This window comes from Gopherus flavomarginatus, chromosome 3 (assembly GCF_025201925.1).
Source record: "Gopherus flavomarginatus isolate rGopFla2 chromosome 3, rGopFla2.mat.asm, whole genome shotgun sequence".
In the NCBI taxonomy this organism is placed as follows: Eukaryota; Metazoa; Chordata; order Testudines; family Testudinidae; genus Gopherus; species Gopherus flavomarginatus.
In genome coordinates, this window is record NC_066619.1 from 95660192 (window position 1) to 95677337 (window position 17146).

The 17146-nt window shown below is 37.9% G+C and overlaps 1 protein-coding gene and 1 long non-coding RNA gene across 5 annotated transcripts in view; one reads left to right on the top strand and one right to left on the bottom strand.

The window, feature by feature from the left end:
* Positions 1 to 17146, bottom strand: part of KANK1 (KN motif and ankyrin repeat domains 1) — a 173222-nt gene that overhangs the window by 82196 nt on the left and 73880 nt on the right. Inside the window, exon 1 of one of the 4 annotated variants that reach the window (XM_050944260.1) lies at positions 4959 to 5587. The exons of the other annotated variants lie outside the window; for them this stretch is intronic. Within the exon in view, the coding sequence (XP_050800217.1) occupies positions 4959 to 5076 (118 nt within the window). The 5' untranslated portion in view covers positions 5077 to 5587. Of the gene's footprint in view, positions 1 to 4958; positions 5588 to 17146 lie in introns of those variants that run through there. 4 annotated transcript variants of the gene reach the window in all.
* On the top strand, positions 1666 to 4950 carry LOC127046800 (uncharacterized). Its single transcript, XR_007773203.1, has 3 exons — positions 1666 to 1798; positions 1941 to 2190; positions 2836 to 4950. It is a non-coding gene; the product is annotated as an uncharacterized LOC127046800 (long non-coding RNA).

The window sequence follows — 17146 nt, forward strand, 5'->3', positions numbered from 1 at the left end:
TCTATCCTCTAGGTTCGAAATGGTGCAGGTATCTGCAAGGGCTTGTTCAGTCCAAGGACTGTGCCCATATCTTTGAAGGATTTGTTGAAAAGGCGTTATCTCTTTTATAAAAGATGAAGCTACTTTTGCCTTCATTTCTTCCTCTAGGACTGTTTTCCCTTGCCTTTTCTTAAACATTTTCAGCAAGCAGCACTGTTTGGTCCCTGAGACCCTCTTGTTGCCCCTGATTTGATTTTTTTTTTCTTTCTTTCTGCTACCTCTTCAGAGGCCAGCAGGTTTTGTTAACAAAATATGTTTTCTGCTACCTACGCGGAGGCCAGCAGGTTTTGTTAACAATTTTAAGAGCTCTTTATTTTCCTGCTACCCACACGGGGGCCAGCAGGTTTTGGTTAACCAAGAATAGAACCGTGCTCTGTAGAGCTGGTTGTGTGCACACAGATTGGTTTACAATAAGTGAGGCAAAAATACCAATAATCCCCCTTTCACTATTCTCCACCAAAATGTTGTACCAATTATACTAGACCAGTAAAAACCAGTAGGATCTTATTAAAGGGGACAAGGCAAAGATGCCACATTTATTATGATAACAATTTATGACTAAACAGAAGTTACAGTATAGGCAAGTGTAGTGAATGGTGAACAAAGTTACATTAATAAAGTGAACAATTGAAAACAATTTCATTTATCAGTTCTACATTTGCAGGACTCAGGTTTACAGCACAGCAGCTCTCTTTTTAACAAGCAGTCAGCATTCAAGTTCCAATAAACTAGACTTTCATGTAAACTCTGCATGGGCCAAGGCTACAGCTCTATGCTGACACGAACAAATAGACATTATCTGGAGGGCTCACTATGTACCTCACTGCGTGTTCCAAGCTATAATCAGACACTCATTTCCTAACTGAAGTTTAGATCTAAAGGTCACATTCCAGTACACTGAAATACTGGACCAAACCCAATCCAGGTAACTGCTGCTAAAACTCCACACATCAATAAAGGACCCATAATATGACTAATTAACCATCTTTGGCTTTGTTTTTTCCCCATTCAATATTTAGCTACAAAAACATTAAAAGAAAATCAGTAAAATAAAGTATTTTCTGTGTCCGTCATAGTATGATGCAAACTCCTGGTAACACATATGCTCCACTAAAGGTACCTAGAGATATCTGATAAATTAGGGGTTTTTTTCTTTCAAAGAATGCTCCCAGAGCTGTATTTGTTTACAACTGTGAAACAATAAAATCTGAAATGTGATTTATTATTGGTTTCTCTGTATGAGCTGCCTAGTATGCAGGCAATTTTGTATCGTGTATAATATTAAAAATAAATAGGATATTTTTAGTAACAAGGGAGGGTGGCTTCACTGATAGTCACATTGTCCACAGGACAAAATAAGCCATTAATCTCTCTTCCCAAACTATTCAGGATGTCTGAGCAGAATAATTTTCTTTGCTGTGCTTATTCCAGGCTAAAAAGCTTGCTTCCCTAAAAGCTAACAGCCCATCTCACTACTTCATACTACCAGCTTGCTACAGAAACCCAGCCCAAGGAGAGTCCAGCGTAGTAGCAGGAAGTGAACTCATACAAGAAGCAGCAGCAGTACTTTCTATCCCCACACTGGAGGAACCAGGGATAAGAAAATCCCAGACTCGTTAGCATTTGCCCACTTTCCTTCACACCAAAGCAGTTTGGAATGAAACAGGGGAATGTCTTTGACCCACTCAAACTCCAAATGAAAACAAAATCTGGAAAACGTTTAGATACTAAGCCATTGAACCAAGGTTGTTAACACTGGGTAAGGTGATTTAGGAGGATTCTGTATTGCAGCTGGCCCTGTGTGCCCATATAGGGGTTCAGTTTTCAGTACCGCTGACTCTTAGCTGGCTTTCTGCCTCTTGATGAGGGTTTTTAATTTTGTCTGTCTGTTTTTGTTACAGATTCTCTGGCTTGAAAGGCACTAGGATAGGGAGGAGCAAGTGCATTGATTGGTGGCACTCATCACTTTCACTTCTGTTTCTATCATCAAGGAAGTGCAAGCATTACTGAGAGCTACCTGTATATTCCACCTGCTCCAGTTACTGAGTGTGATAGAGTCAGTGCCAAAAGCAGGTATCACAAGGGATTTATTACACTTCTGTGAATTTTTCCTGGGAGAGGAGGAAAGAAGAGAGCCAAAAATGTTACAAGGTAATAACACTTAGCTGGATTTAAAAATTCTGTGGCTAGCTATTTTCCTCTTAATTTCAGTATTTTCCTTAACATATTTCTTTCTTTTAATGCTTGTATAGCTTTGGAAATGTAACAAGCACTGACAAAGAAAGTATTAATTTGCACCTGTCTACATGGTGCACTGAGATTATTCTCATTGTTCCTGCTAATAAAATAGCAAGACAAAAATAAGTTATAATGCCCTTCCTCTATACACTAAATAAATAAATAGCTTTAATAAGAGTTTCTATTGATTCATTTATTAATAATTTTAGCTCTATTTCTATAATTCCTACAGCTGCACTGCAGTTCAAGGCAATTCAGCATTCTTCTCAAGAGTGCAATACGAAGGAGTCATTGGTATTACTTAACAAGCAGACAAGTAAGAGTGTAAGTTTCAAAGGCAGTATGGGTAAAAATCTTTTACCTTCTATTTCAAGAGTACAGTAGGTGTTCTATCCATCTGTGGCTACAGATAGTCTGTGTCCTGTGCGAGCCAAACCTTTTACGTCCTCTATCTATCACAATGCATTATAAACAAGGGATTGGTTAACATGATTACAAAATATTTTAACTCTTTTCTGTATTTTACCACCCCAAAAGTGATTTTATTTTATACCTCAGAAAGGAAGCCATCAGCTGAGAGTTCCTCTGAATTGTTCCTGCACAAGAAACAGATGAAACCACAGAACGCTCTGTGTACAAAGTGCAAAGTACAAAAGCTAGTTTACATTTGCAAGTGTTTGTTGTATTTCCTATGCCAAATACAATAAATATGCAGTAAAATAAAATATGGAGGTGTGGGAAATGATTTTATTTAATGTTTATTAAAAATAATGCCAAAGTCATGGTTGCTGATATTTATCTTTAACAACACATCTCTGCCACTACAATGCAAGACGTTGCTGATTCAAGCTCAGGCAAAAAGAGATGTGTTTATTATGGGATGAAATGTACTTATTACAGAATGAAAGTTTAATTTTCCTACAGATTGCACCACCAGGATACAAGAAAGGGAAGAGAAAAATGAAAGGTGAAACCATGTTCATTTTGCCCAAGCTGTTATGTATAGTTTCTCTGAGAGCTTCTGTGCTATTTGTTGTACGTTGTTTACAAATATGCAGTTTTTAATTTAAGCTATTTTGCCTTACAAACTTTTAGTTTTAGACCTCAGTTTTGTAAAAACTGAGCACATGTAAATGGTTTCAGGAGCTGGGTTTAATTTAATAGACAAACTTCTTCGCCATTGTAGCGGGGTGGTCACCCCACTCCGGCCCTCAAGGGGTTAAAGCAGCCCTGGAGAGGGCTCCAGCTGGGAAAAGCTAGGCTGATTGGGAAAGCAGCCACAGCTGTGGCCAGCTTAATCAGGGCCCAGCTGGCCCTTGTAAGAGGGCTGTGGGCCAGAAGCTAAGCCACACTCTCTCTCTTCAGCTTCTTGAGAGAGAAGGATCTGGCTGCCTGGGAGCTGAGAAGGGTACCTGAGGTGGAGCAGTGCTGGGGAAGGGAAATGCAGACAGAGCTGGGGAGCTCCAGCCAGGAAGAAACCCAGACTGCAGGTCTTGCTAAAAGGGCCAAATAGGTACTGGGGCTGCAGAGGGGCATCCCAGAGATATGCAAAGGCAGCAGGTCCTAACCCCCTTGCCGATGATGAGTGGTTTATAGACTGCAGTCTGCCCCAGGGAGCAGGGGCTAGATGATGACTGGCAGTAGCCATAACAATACTTTTTCTTTAGTATTTTTATACTTGTTGGCTCAATGTAGCAAAAAGGAATTCCATCAGCAATATCCTTTAATTTATAAATGATGCTTGTATTCTTGCTGCATTGTTCTTCCAATTTTTGAATACAGTATCCTGGCTGCAGTACTAGATTGTACAATTGTTTTATTCAGTTGATCCTTTACTGAACAGAAGTAACATTAGAGGGTACAATGTGCTTGCTGTTTTCTAAAAATATGAATAGTAAAGGTAAAAATATCTATTTTCATACTGAAATAGTCACACGCTTTGGATAATTTGATTTTTCTCTCTCAATTTAAATTGCCTATAGATGCTTTGAATTTTAATTTCGAAGCAGTATTTACACTAAACAGGTTGATTTTGCAAGACCTACCAAAAGCCTACAGAAATCAATGGGAATTTCTCTACTGACATCAGTGGTCTTTGATCAGGTCCCATATAGAGCTGCCAGAACAGCTGTAACATAATATTAACTGGGGGAGCAGGAGACTCATAAAAGTTTTTTTTTAGGTCTGACCGGCTCTAAGTTTTGTAACGTCTAATGCCTTTTTCTGAAGTACTCTCTTTTTAAAATAGGTATTGAATATATATATATATGCATACACATTTTTTAAGGTACCATCAATGTAGGTCTCTAAATATGACATATTTTCCCCAAAATAATGTTGTTAGTAAGAATGACATCATTTGTTTCATTCGAGATAAACAGGAAAGTGGAGAAAAAAAATTTAAAAAGTCACTAAACAAGTCCTGCTTTGGAGAAGGAAATACAGAGCATATTTAATATTTGTGAGTGCTCAATCTACTGCCTGAATACATTTTTTTATGCTCTGGATAATTAAGTAGACCATACTTTGCAGAAAGACTACAATTTAAGTCTTTACTTTTGCAGCGGACTAATGTTTTACAGCACTTGAAAGATGGAGAAGGGAAATATAAAAATAAATACTTTGTATACAAAAGATAAAAAGTTACTCAGATATGAACAGATTTCAGTTAAGTTTCTTACCTGCTGCCATCATACTGAATTTCCACATATAAAAATAGAGAATTATCAGCAAGGAGTAAAAGCTACCAGGATCGCAAACCAAACTAAAGTTCTTTAAATACTGAAAGATAACCCCCATCTAAGTTTAGCTAAAAGTCATCATATGATAGCTACACCACACTACCTATAAAGGAGATACAGACAAGTTATATTTCCACAAGGAAATGAAGTAATGCATTTACCTCCTGAGAGGCCAAGTTTAGGAACAGCAGATGGTATTTAAATAACTAAATTCATTTGGATATGCTCTTTAATTTACACTATTCCCAAAAATAAGAAGATACTTAGATGGTCAAAGTGTACAGATCGAAGCTGCATGTCAGTCTTACAGGGAGCACATATTTTACAAATGAATGTGGCATTTAATTGCTTAAGAGTTCAATTTGCAACAATTGAATTGCAAATCATTGATATAAGAAGCACAATCTATACTTATTTCTAACCCAAGTACTGTACCTGCTGTGTAAAACCTGACAGATCAGCTACTCCTCCCTTTCTTTCATACTTCTGACTGAACAAACATAAGGCAGGTCAGGAGAGCTGTGGTAAACATTAAGCTAGTTTTTAAAAAGACATGGAAGCCACATTTTTTTATTGATTTTGTGACTTCGTCTCAAAAAGATAAAAAAGTGTTTTTATTTAAATAAAATAATTGTAAAATAGATTTAAAATTAAAATTGAAATTATGACATTAGACCTAACTTTACTATAATCTACTAAAATCATTTAAATTAAAATATTACATATATAAATAAAAATAAGCAGTATATGTTTGCTGCCGAAGTTTTAAAAGAGCGAAAGCACAGAACTGCGAGATATCGTTGGCGAACAGAGCCTGTAGAAATGCTAAAACCAGCATTTGACAGTACAAGCCTCTTCGACAGGCTTAGAGAAAATATTTTCTTTGTTTTACCTTATTCAACTAACTCAGTTCAACGATCAGTTCATTCAAAATTGAGAAACAAAATTGCAAAAGCAGGAAATCTTGTTTTTCTTCTTTTAATCTCAGAATAAAAAATGAGGTAAGAGGATGAGATCTACTACTTTAAAAAAAACCTCAAAGGACATGGTGACCAGAAACAATCAGTTCTATTCACAAACGATACTTCCTTTGTTTAACAGGCCAGTTTCAAATGGAGAATTTGTTTTTACAAACATATCTTTTTTTCTTATGTACCCAGCACATTTAAGGTAGATTTATTTGACCAAAAGATCAAAAAATGAACAAACATTTTAAATCTGAAATCTAATTTTCATCCAAATATAGCTTGACAGAAGTCACGAGTAAAAAATTAGTCCTCTAGCAAATAAGAGATGCATCATGCACCATTTTGTAACAAAAAAGTAAACATTAAGAATGTGAATCAATGCATGGTGGGCTGTATAATTCTTAAATAAATGTGTGTGTATATATAGTATAACCTCCTGGTTAGCAAAAAGTCCCACCAAATTTAGTGTAAAGGCTATATTTAGTTGCAAATCAACATGTTTTAATGGTTACCAAAGCAATGAGAATTAAACTTTCTTTAGCAAAAGTATAAATAAAAAACAAAATTAAAATTGATTCTTTAAATCAAGGTTTCCTGTTTGATAATTTGAAGTCAGTGGAAAAGGGCGCTCAGTTCCTTGCCAGACAGAGCTCCACGTGCATGGAGAGAGAGGTGGCCAGCCTGCATGACACAGCTCTATAACCCCTGTGCTTCACTACCAACTCCAAAAGGGAGCTGAGTGTGTGCACTTCCATAGCTCAATTCTGGGAAAGGGCTTTGAGAACATGGTCTGCATATTTTGTTGCACACCCCAATAAATCATAGTCCACTACAATCACCCCCCATTACCTCTGCTACTGGACCAGTTTGTCTGTACCTGGGTCCCATGCCCAGGAAGTCTACAAACATGAAAACAGCGCTGCAAAGCAGTGCCAATTTGCACCTGTTCAGACGTCAAAAGAAGAGTAATTCAAGCTGCAAAAGACTGGGGAGATTCCACTTTGTTTTACTGATCAACAGCAAATAAACAATAATGCAAGGACTACTACTGGTAGAATTCATTTAACTTTGGGCATACAGATAATTACAGAAAATTAGAACAGAATGCCTATGAATCGTTTCTCATCTCCTTTAGTTTTGTGAATATACTGAGCATATCCTACGAGAGCTGGAGAGGTTATATTTATTTTACTGGAATAATAAAATACAGGACAAAATCTGAGATCATTTAGGAATTATAGTGTAACAACCCAATATATACGTATCATTTTATCAGTTAGCATAGCAACAAATTTTGTCTTAAGAATTTCAGAAAAGCATTGACAATTATATTATTTATATTATTAATTTATATTATCAGCTACATTTAAAGTGATGAGCCTTATAGGCTGGATTGTTATCTGCATGATCAGAAATGAAATGTTAATAAAGATGACAAAATAAAACAAACAGATTAAACTGATAGCACAGAAAGTTTTAGGAAGGGCCATCAAATAGTCATCCTGAAAGAAATACAGTAGAAGAGCCTGGCCCATAAGACAATATCCATCTTATATACTCAGTGAATGATCTAAAAAAACCAAACAAAAAAATCCCCACACACTTATGAGTTCCTCTCTCTGTCATCTGGGAGTGCTAGCCTTATCAGTGGAGAGTCAGACTTCCATGTCAAGATCACCATTGTTATCCATGTGTATCTAGGATCAGAGGACATTATCATCTCTCGAAAAATTGCATAGGGCTTCCACATATGATGCCCTTTAAAATACTGGGCAATAATACTGAGTTACTTAGAAAGTTTCGTTACATTTATATTATATATTCAAAAATACCTAAACAAGACAGGTGTGTAGAAGTTGGCAATTCAGTGGAAGATTTATGTAAACTTCAGGATAGTGAAAAACAAAAAACAACTGCAAAACTGCAGTCTAGTTAGCCTGTCTTTATGAGCAAATCAAGTTACTGTAATTACCATTTTTAGGGAAAGCCTTGTTTCTTGATCTTGAACACATTTGTTGTGTAACTCAAAGTAGTGGCCTCATTAATAACCTGATCAGATTCCCCAGATACAAGAGCTATATGAGTTTTACAAATACCAATTAATGGTAATAAAAAATTTACCTGCATGTACTTCAAGCCATAATATTTAAGTACTGCCTACCGGTTAACTGCTTGGTGGCCTATGTGAAGTGAGTAAGTGGTCCTAATTCAACTTCTAGTACAGGTAGCCATGTCAACACCCAAGTGGCACTTCTTGGCTATATCAGTAGAAACGCCAACCTCTAAAGGGCATAAAGATTGAACTCACTACTTCTATAAGTGGTCATTCTAAAGGATGTTGCGGAACATTAGCAGGATGGTGTGATGAAAATTGAAATGTTGAAAAATAGTAAGCTGTTTATGGTTTGGTGCAAAACATGTTATAATGTGTGTGTACGTTTACCCTAGTTATAATGTAGGAGTAATGATTACTAGGAATGTTTATAAGATCACCAATCTAATCTAACCTGTTTTTAAATTATTTCCCTGTCAACATAATAAGCAAAAGTAACTCCCATTAACTCAGTTGGTTTAATGTATTTGTTTTAACTCCTCCCAAGCTAATTATCACCTGTATTCTTCCCCCAACCATTTTCCTACCTTAACTGTTGATTTTCTTGCATTAGGAAAATAAAATAGTAATCACAATAACTGATGATATGACATTTCTTAGCAAGCTGGCTTGTACTTGCCTTCAAAGAAGAGCAGCTTCAAAATTCTTCCAAGTTTATCTATGGGGTGGGAGGTGGGGGCGTGGCAAACTGAGGCAAATTTGAGTGAGTGGTGTTGTGACTGGGTGCATGGGGTTGCACTGCCACTCATTCACATTTGGCACAGTAAAACAAAGCAAAGTAATGTTTTGTTCGTTTTGTCTTTTAAAAACAACCTGAATAAACAGAAATTCTCTCATGTGGTGCTATACAGACCCCCAGCTTGGATCATTAGCAGGGTTCAACCTTTAAATTCATAGAAGAAACCTCTACCACTTGAACTACCAGAGAAACTGGTAGCAGTAGTAAGCTGTTAGCCTCTGTGTGCACCAACTACTAGAGAGAGAGATAAGACACCCATGCTGTGCCAGAGGCTGTCTCAGCTACTGAGGACAGCAGCAGAATACAGAGACTCAGGACTGCTGGTTCGATTCCAGGGTGTGGAAGGGTGTGTTCTCGTCATTGTGAACCCTTCTGCCCCTGAGCTCACAGCTTGTTCCTATTCCCCTTTGTTTCTATTAGCATTCCTCCTACACCTATATACCCCTCATCTCCTACTTTCTCTTTTCCATCCCCTGCTCTGACTCCTGCAACCCTTCCCCCTACCCCAATACCTCTCACCTCTGCATTCAACTCTGAATGCTTCCTCCTCCTGGGCACCAGCAGGGGCAGCACTAAGACCACAGGAGTGACAGCTGATGTTGTTTCAGTTCCTGCCCCTGGCACCAAGAGGAGCAACTGCAGGGAAAATCCTAGTCAGCTTCTGTAGCCCTAGGCTGCAGCATGCTCAATACAAACAGAATCCTTAAAAAATTTCGCTGCCAGAACACTGAAGTCTCTACCGAGCAAATGCAAACCAAGAATTTTCAGAGGCTCATAACTGGGCCATATTGGAATAGATTTTCACAGGAGAACATAAGGCACATCCCTGACACAAGGAGGACTCCTGTACCAAATATGAAGTCCCTGCTTCAAAACATAGAGGTACTAGATCTTCTCAATGAACTGTGGTAATTTTTTTAAAACAAACATGGGCAAGTTTGTTCTGAACTATTTTACCTGAAACCTTCCAGAAAAATCTGGATTGAAGCAGATATACAGCATGGAAAATCTGAGCCAGAATGGTTTAAGTCTGGCAGAGTTATAGGCAACTAAAAAAACCAGTGTTATATCAGCAAATGTTGGGCAATCTCAACTACAGGTGATGCTACCCATCTCATCTATATTCCCGATGAACTGAACCTTAGAATCAAGCAAGCTCCATGAGATGAAATGGACAGTCAACTTGAAACCTAGCCAATTTCAAAACATGAATTAAAATGCAATTTTAGGTATTACACCTACGTTCAATTTCTATGATTTCACAACTATGTTTTTCTTTTTTTCAAATGTGCCCTCTCCCAGAGCTGTGTAACAGGCATAAAAAAGGCATTAATTGCTGTCAAATGCACAGAGTAAATTAACAGGGTGGGGGGTTTGGGGGGGGGGACACATTTCCTCTCTACACACTTTCAGTTACAGCAAGATACAGGTGTATCTTGCTGAAATAAAGCATCTTTTCTGCATTCACCTTGTTTTGAACACTACTGTTAATGACTGGTTCTGAGTGCCTGTGCATCTATTTCTTTTAAATTATGTCAGTGGATGTCAGTAATCGGGCAAAACAAAAAGCCAATTGCAAATACCCATATATAATACTATTAAGTTATCACTTATAGAAATATTGTGTAGAACATTAACAATAGGTGACTACCGGATGCATTAACACCCAAGTTTCCTGTGGATTAACAGTGAAAATGTCAAGACCTGACTCATATCAGCTAACAAGCAACTGCTTCAGGAAATTCACAATAAAATCTAGTTCAGGTCAGTGCAGTTGCTGTGCATATATTTCAGCTGGATCTGAGCTCTTGGGTGAATTATTTGCCTTACTTAATATGGGCCTACTTCTCTGTTGCTAATTCCTAAAATGTTTTGAATACTTAACTAATTTGTTACAAATAGTTTATCTCCTCACCTCCCTTCCTACTAGGAAACATAAGAAAATTGTAGCCAAATGTTTTCAAAAGCATTCTGCCCTCTAAATTAATTTCCCTTGTGCACAGGATGAAATCTTTAGATTTAATGGGAAGCACTCTATTTATTTTTAAGACTATGCTCACTCAACCTAATACAATTATTTAAAGTATTATTATTGATGAACTTAAGATATCAGTTTTCATAAACTTTTTATTGGCATTTCCAAGGAAAGTCAAAGATTATATTAAGAAAAATAACTTCCTAGTGCTAACCAGCATATTTGGACTGAGTACAGAATTGGAAACAGGAAATTCTTGAGTTCTAATCCAAGCTCTGCTAATGACGCATCTTGTGGCTTTGGACACATTATCCAATCCAGCATTTTCAAAGAAGTGTCCATTAATTTTAGCTGTCTAACTGGGGACACCTAGGATTGATTTTCAGAGGTGCCATGCAACTCCCCACTCAAATTATAGGTGCTCAGCTCTTCTGGAAAAAAAACAAACCAAACCCAAACAAAAACAAAACAGTCTCTTTGTTTTCATACCTGTACCTGGGTCAGTCTTGGAAAAATAATGATTTTTAAGCAGCATTTAAAGTGAATCAGTAGATGTTTAAAGCAGTGTAGAAATTGGCTTGTAAGGTCTGACACAAAGCTCACTTATTGGTATGAACTGAATAATTTACAAGCCACACAGGTAAAGCATCACAAGTCTCACATTCCAGCAATATGACTGCCTCAAAGAAACTCATATGCTCCCTTCAATTAAAAGCTTCTACTTCACATGCAATTGGTGTCTGATCAGTCTTGCCATGTGAATTTCTGAATGCTATACTGCAAAAAGTGAGTAGAGGTCTTTGAAGGCCAAACCATTTTCTATAGACTCTACTACCTGAAAAGATACTGTCTTAATGAGCCAAAACTGCAGCAAATTAAGTTTGTTTTTGCTTCTTGCAAGGATTTGGAGTACAACCACAGTTACTGTCCATAAACTTCCTCTCTCTTGGTCATAATAAAATACTTTGACTTAAATTAGAGAGAACAAACAGCGCAGTGGTTACACAAGTTATATAAAACTAGTTATTACTCCATTTCCTAAATAACTCATATTACAGTACTTGTATATTTTCATTTATCTTTGGTGGAGCATAATGTTTTCACTGAAACTTTATTCTCTTTTCAGGGTCAACTATGGCTCTAAATTTGGGTTTATAAAATGTTATGATCTGAGACAAGTAGCAGTGCTTTCAATTTAAAAACAAAAAAATTCTAGAGGAAGTTGTTTTTCAAAGCAAACATTTCCCTGAAGTGTTTGCAATCCAGATATTGCAGCCTGTGCTAGGGGATGAGAATCTGAAGGTGAAATGAAATAGAAATTTATTATAAACAAAAGAAAAACTGACTAGTCAATTTTCATTGTCCAGTCTGGGAGAAATGCAGAAAGTAAACAAACTGCATAAGTAGTGACAACTGAACAGACTCTAAAGTTCTGTCAGGAAATATAAAATCCAGGGGTGTCTTTAGAATATAACAAAAAGCACCTTAAGATGTTTCAGCTTGGTTTGTGTTAGTGCAGTGGTCCCCAACCTTTTCATCTGGAAGGCACCAGACGAAGGACTGTGGCGGCGGTGGAGCACCCGCCAAAATGCCACCCAATTTCTGCGGCATTTTGGCAGCAACGCCTCTTGATGATGTCACTTGTCAGGCGTCGCCGCCGAAACGCCGCAGAAATTTGGTGGCATTTCAGTGGATGCTCTACTGCCGACCAGGACGCGGGCGCATTTAGATACCCCTGCAGGCGCCATGGCACCAACGGGCACTGCGTTGGGGACCCCTGTGTTAGTGAATGTAGTGCCTATGAACACTGTTGGCTTGCCAGTCAGAAAAATGAAGTCCTCTTAAATGCTTCCTTTGCATCCTCATGCCTTTGTCCATTCCTCCTCCTAAACTTAGACTTCTCCCCCTTTCTTTGGGTATCAGGAAACTTCTCTTTCTCTACTCAGATCCCTCTCTTCTCTGAAGCCAATCAATAACAATCCATTTCAGAAGTACATACACTTAAAGATAAAAACTGAAGATGGTGCAAATTTATTTATCAGGTCAGATGGTGCCTTGTATCTAAACCACTTATCTGTCCAATTGGGAGCTATTTGGGATAGGAATCACACCATGCTTTATTGAGTAAACACAATCATAATGCTCAGATAAGAAATAATAAAGCTGTCTTTCTTTTGATTACAGCTGGTCAAGTTATACTCGAGTGCAAACTATCAGACTAATGTGATAGTTTGGGGAATATGTCAATTTATGAACTCCATTCTGTTTTATGAACAGCATTTATAATTGTAACTTTCGGTGTCGACTGGAACCTCCATTTAGTAGCAGAAAGACTGTTTGGGAAGCTGAAACAAGGTTCCTAGCAGCAGAGAGGCTGACTTTTAACAACTCTGCCCCCAGCAACAGATGGGGGCTGGAGCATGGAAAAATTCCAGTCAGAAGACAAAAGATGTCAGATCCTGCAAGGGAGCTAGCCCATCATCAGAAACAGAAGCCAGAGCTGGAAAAGCGGGACACAGGACTTGGGAGATGCTTCACTTGTCTGTTTTAAGCTAAGTCTCTAGCTCATGTACGTGTTATTGGTCACCAAATCATACTATATTGTTTCTGCAACCTGATGGAGTGACAAACTTTGTAAGGCACATGAACAGAAAATAACATTTACAGTATAAATCTGTGAATGAATCATCAATTATAATAAAATTCATTATGTTTTTCAATGAAGAAACCAGCATTATCTGAATATTCATGAACAAATAGGAACCCTACAAATAATAAACTTACCAGCTTTATTCCATGAAAATATGACTATTTCTGTACTATTTAACTGGCTCTAAGGGTATGTCCAGACTACCCGCCGAATCGGTGGGTAGGAATCGATCCCCGAACGCAGTCCCCGTTGACTCTGGAACTCCACCGAGCAAGCGGTGCTAGCGGATGGGGGAGCCGTGACCCTCGATCCCGCGCCGTGAGGATGGGAGGTAAGTCAGAATAAGATACATCGACTTCAGCTACAGTATTCCCGTAGCTGAAGTTGCGTATTTTACATCGACATCTCCACCCACCAGGCCTTAGATAAAGATCACTGTAGTTATTTAAAGTGCATTGAGAATATTTGCCGTAAATTTGGAATTCTCTATGTACTCAACCTAATATATGCCATGTACAGTTAAACAACTGCTACCTGGTAAAACCAGGAACACAAGAGTTGGACACTTGTAATTAAATCCAGTTTTATTTCCCCAAGATCACTTTTGCATCTCCACCCAACACTATAAAAGAGGGCGCGTTAAAAATTAAAAGCTTTCATTAAATATACTGCATTGGCTATATTGTTAGCTAGCCCTTGCTTTGAAGATACTGTCTTAATAGTGTTAGAAGCTTGAAACTAACGGTTTATTCTTTTTTGAGGGTTGCCTGGCACATTTTAAGACTTAGTCTCCTGTTTTTCTAGAAGCATGGAGACATGCAGAATAGATTCTCTCCGCAGCTGCTTAAGGTTAAAAAGACACCTGAATTCTAAGAACCTGATTACAGTCTGAAATAGTTAACGTAGCTTTCCATAATTTATCAGTTCTGCTCCATATCACTAATCTGACCTTTGAGTGTGTCATGTCTAATAAAACAATTGACTACTAATTAGAAAAGCTTATGGTTTATAGTGCTAGTAAGTAACTACTACAAAACGTTTAGTGAAATTAAGTTTAGAGTACTTAAAGCACATTTTAGTTTTCATTTAAGAGCTTGAGTGATTTTTTTTCACTAAAGCTACTATATGATTGAGTAATTAGGCACAAATTTGTTACACCTGCCAGTAATTTGTTTTTTCAATTTGAAACAAAAATGCAAGTGGTTATACAGTTCACTGCCCTGTGTTTTATGAAAAGGAACCTCTTGTCTCTCTCTCCTTGGGTGTATAAGCTCTGACAGGCAGGAAGTGCTTAGGCTGCACCCAGAAAAACACTAAAAGATTTTCTGGCATTAACAGTGTCAGAGGGTTTAGACATTTGTCATCTCACTGCTTATATACATGCAGTAGATCCATTCAACTTGGAAAGGGACTTCTGACTCCCCTGTATCCCCACCTTCTATTCAAATCCTTTCAACATAAAACACCACCACTAGTGAATTTAAACAGAAAGAATATTAGTGAAAAACTTTTAGGGTGAAATCCTGATTCCATGGAAATCAGGGGCAAAACTATTAATGTCAATGGGACCAGGATTGCACCCTTAGTTTTCTGCATCCTCAAATCAACTAATCCACGATTGGTAGGTTGTGATTTGATGTCCCTGAATGGCAGGTAGCAGCACCAATTACTAACCTAAGAATTGGTGTTCTCTATATATTGTCACTTTCTCTGTGTTTCAACTCCCAGGCACTTATCACTGTGATAACAGAAAACACAAAGAACTTCACACAGGAATAAACACATAGGCCTGAAACTTCCCACCACTGGTTAACGAAGGACTAGGGAATGGCTTGTACAATGAGCTGCCGCGAGAAACAGAAGCTGGATCCAACTCTCCTGCTGGAAAACTACTTGAGAGTTTAAATTTGAAGAGACTGTAGATGTAGTGGGAAAAGCTGGTTGGAAGAATTTTCATTGAAAATTCTGTTTCAGTGAAAATCAAAAAACTTTTTGGGAAGTCATTGACAAAATTCATTTTGAAAATAATTGGAAAAAAGTTTTGCAAGTGTTAAAATGTCCAGGTTATATAAGGCACATTTTAAAAGTGTCAAAATAGTTTGGACTGACCGAAAACATATTTTGTTTGTGAATAGTTTTGACACTGTCTTTTCATCCCAATTCAGCATGAAAAATCTTCAGTTTTTCACTGGACAGAAAATACATTCTCCAGCAAGCTCTAGTAGTGGATAGAGCTGTGCAAAGGACAGAAATTCTGTTTCATGAAGCATTTAGAGATTGAAATTTGGCTTTTTTTCTTAATCAGAATAAAACCTGACAATTCCAAAATTCTCCACAAAAGAAAATTCAAAGAAATTTACATTTTTGATTGACTGAAATGTTACATTTTCACAAAATCAAAACATTCTATTTCAATTTCCACTATTTTATAATTTAGCCCAAAATTTAAAAATAAATAAATCAAACAAAAAAAGTGGTTTCAACAAAAAACTGAAACATTTCATTCAGAAAAATGTTGAAACAGGACACTTCAACCTTGTTGGAACTTTTTGCCAGTCTTTGTCAGAAACAAAATTCCAGCAAAACTGACCAAATTTTGCTAAGTATTTTGATTTTAACAGAACTGCATATACAGATAGGATATGGTTCCATCGAAAAGTTTCTTCAGCCTGCTCTAGTCATGGACTTTATCCTGGTTAGTTAGTGTAGGAGCTGGAGCAAAGCTTCTGGCTTGTTTATACTTGCCAGGACAAGGTCTGTGACTCATGCTTTCTGCTGACATATGGGGGAAAACCTCTAAACTTGGCTCTTTTATAGGTGTATTAGAGATAAAGAAACATGGGGGAAACCCAACTCTTTCCTCACAGCTTCTTAGAAACCGAGCCTGAAAAAACAGTTATTTTTTTTTTTTTAAAAGACATCATCCCCTAGCAGCTCCCCAGAAATGGGCATAGTTTCAGAGGAAGCAAGATATCTCAAAGTAACTTCAAAACAAACCCAGAAATTTGAGACACCTCACACATCTCATTCTCCTCCTCACTCTCCTCTTCCACTTCTTCTGAGCGCATTAACTCAGGGCTGGTCTACACTACGGGGGAAAATCGATCTTAGATACGCAACTTCAGCTACATGAATAACGTAGCTGAAGTCGAAGTATCTAAAATTGAATTACTCACCGTCCTCATGGCACGGGATCGATGTCCGTGGCTCCCCCTGTCAATCCTGCAACTCCGTTCGGGTTGGTGGAGTTATGGAATCGATATAAGTGCGTTCGGGGATCGATATATCGCGTCTAGATGAGACACGATATATCAATCCCCAAGCAATCGATTGCTACCCGCCGATACGGCGGATAGTGAAGACGTACCCTCAGACTCTCAAATAAAATATTCAGAAGGGCTCTACAGAGAAGAGACTTTCAGTGCCTGATCCACACTCCTCTCTCTGAACCCTAGCTGCATTTCCTTAAAAACCCTTAAAGGGTATCTACCGTGACTCATTCTAATGTCTCCACTCCCAAACATGCAGGCCCAAGCCATGATGATCTGGGATTAAGTGCTCCTGGTAGCTATGAACATTCACCACAAACTCTCCCTATCCAGCAAGAACTTAGTCTAAAATTAAGGTGACAGGTTTCAGAGCGGTAGCCGTGTTAGTCTGTAGTTAGAGTGGTAGCCCATTTC